Below are 2166 nucleotides of genomic sequence, written 5' to 3' on the forward strand. Positions count from 1 at the left end.
CTGAGGACTGGTGAAACCGGATGGCAACACCAGGCTCCAATCTAATTTGGCAGAGTTTCTACAGCTGGATGCCCTTCCTAACGCCAACCACTCAGAGAGTATATATATATATATATATGTGTATGTATATGCTTGTGTGTCTGTGTTTGCCGCCCCACCAACATCGCTTGACAACCGATGTTGGTGTGTTTAAGTCCCCGTAACTTAGCAGTTCGGCACAAAGAGACCGATAGAATAAGTACTAGGCTTACAAAGAATAAGTCCTGGGGGTCGATTTGCTTGACTATAAAGGCGGTGCTCCAGCATGGCCGCAGTCAAATGACTTGAAACAAGTAAAAGCGAGTAAATAGTATATTGAACACACCTACACAAGGTGTTTTACCAGTTCGCGGTCGGGCTGCATTTTGTAGGCAAAAGAGAATGTACTCTCATCAATTTGTCTGGTTTTAAAATACCTGGAAGTCATCAGGTGTTGTTATGTGAGCAAATGATGATGGTGGTGATGATGGTGATATGAGCAAGGTTACAATATTTACCACACAAACATATATTGCCATATAAAGATAATCTTACTTACCCACATCCTGGATGAAGCGAATGAGAATACACCTGCCGTGCTTCATTTGGATAATTTACAACAAAATACCTGAAAATAATAATAGTAGCAGTAGCAGTAGTAGCAGCAGCAGCAGCAGCAGTAGTAGTAGTAGTAGTAGTAGTAGTAGTAGTGGCCTGTTATAGCAGGGGAGAAAACTCATATGGTGACATAATGCATCTACAGTGTGCTAAAGGTCAATATTAGGCTCTAGGCCACAAATTCGGGGGCAGAGAAAGGTAGAAAGAATGAGGGGGGGGGGGGGGGGTGAGGAGAAACAGGGGAAGATGTAGATATATACTTACCAGAGTTGTGTGAGGCCCAGCATGCCCATACCTCTGAGGTCTGTATAGGGTTGGTTGCCTTGGAAACCAATGTCGACCCATTGTTTACTCTTGAGACCGGTAAGATGGACATCTGGCTGTAGGATGTTCCAGATCTGGGGGAAAACAACAGAAAGATGAAAACAAATGTTGAGATTGAGTGTGTGTGTGCACAAGTGTTTGTGTGTGTGTGTGTGTGTGTGTGAGAGAGAGTGGGGGGGGGGGGCGTGTGTATGTGTACCAAAGATCATGAGAAATACAAAACAAATGTAGTCAGAAGTTGTAACTTTTGGCACATGTACCTATATATGCACATATATATATACACACATGCACACACATACCTACACACACACACATCACATAAACATTTATATATACATACAGACATGCATATATATATATATAAACCTATGCACATATACATACACACATATATATACCTGTGCACATACACATACACACACACATATATATACCTATGCACATATACATATACACTGAACTCTGCTTGCGAAGACCTGTTGAGGCAAGTGAAATCGAAATCGAACCAAATTCGACGACTGGCACCCATGCCAACCAACCTTTCCTTCATTGGACACTAAACTCTGCCTGCAAAGACCTGTTGGGGCAATCGAAATGAAACCAAATTCGACGACTGGCACCCGTGCCAGTGGAGTGCTAACAGCACCGTCCGAGCGTGATCATTGCCAGAGCAGCTGTCTGGCTTCCGTGCCGGTGACAAGTAAAAAGCACCATTTGAGCGTGATCGTTACCAGCATCGCCTTACTGGCACTTGAACAAGTTGACAAGAGGTTGGCCAGAAAGGAAAGTATTTGTCTCTAAGCCTTTCAAGCGAAGTCCACCATACACATTCTTTCGCCATGGCCACCAGTATGATGAAGGAAAGTGGTGTGGCAATATTTACGATAGACTTGGCTAATGACTATAATGAGATAAGTGGGTCGTACCTGATACAAATAGCTTTCGTAGTCTGACAGTTTGTCTGTGTGTTGCTGACGTCGGATAATTTCAATCGTATTGATGAGATGATTGTAGCCAATAATCTGGGACATCCTCAGAGTCAACTCAGCACAGAGCCTGGAATAATAATAATAATAATAATAATAATAATAATAATAATAATAATAATAATAATAATAATAATAATAATGATAATGATAATAATAATAGTAATAATAATAATAAGTTGTGGCGTGCAAGAGAGACGATTGCGCTGGTATGGAC

General features: G+C 41.6%; 1 protein-coding gene across 1 annotated transcript in view; it reads right to left on the reverse strand.

Annotated features, from left to right (window-relative positions):
• Positions 1-2166, reverse strand: part of LOC106871055 (ELMO domain-containing protein 2) — a gene marked incomplete at its 3' end in the record, with an annotated part of 18806 nt that overhangs the window by 1178 nt on the left and 15462 nt on the right. The window contains exons 3-5 of the mRNA XM_052978128.1: positions 1890-2019; positions 901-1034; positions 578-646 (exon numbers count right to left, since the gene is read on the reverse strand). Of these exons, the coding sequence (XP_052834088.1) occupies positions 578-646; positions 901-1034; positions 1890-2019 (333 nt within the window). The remainder of the gene's footprint in view (positions 1-577; positions 647-900; positions 1035-1889; positions 2020-2166) is intronic.

This window comes from Octopus bimaculoides, chromosome 30, assembly GCF_001194135.2.
Source record: "Octopus bimaculoides isolate UCB-OBI-ISO-001 chromosome 30, ASM119413v2, whole genome shotgun sequence".
NCBI classification, from domain to species: Eukaryota; Metazoa; Mollusca; class Cephalopoda; order Octopoda; family Octopodidae; genus Octopus; species Octopus bimaculoides.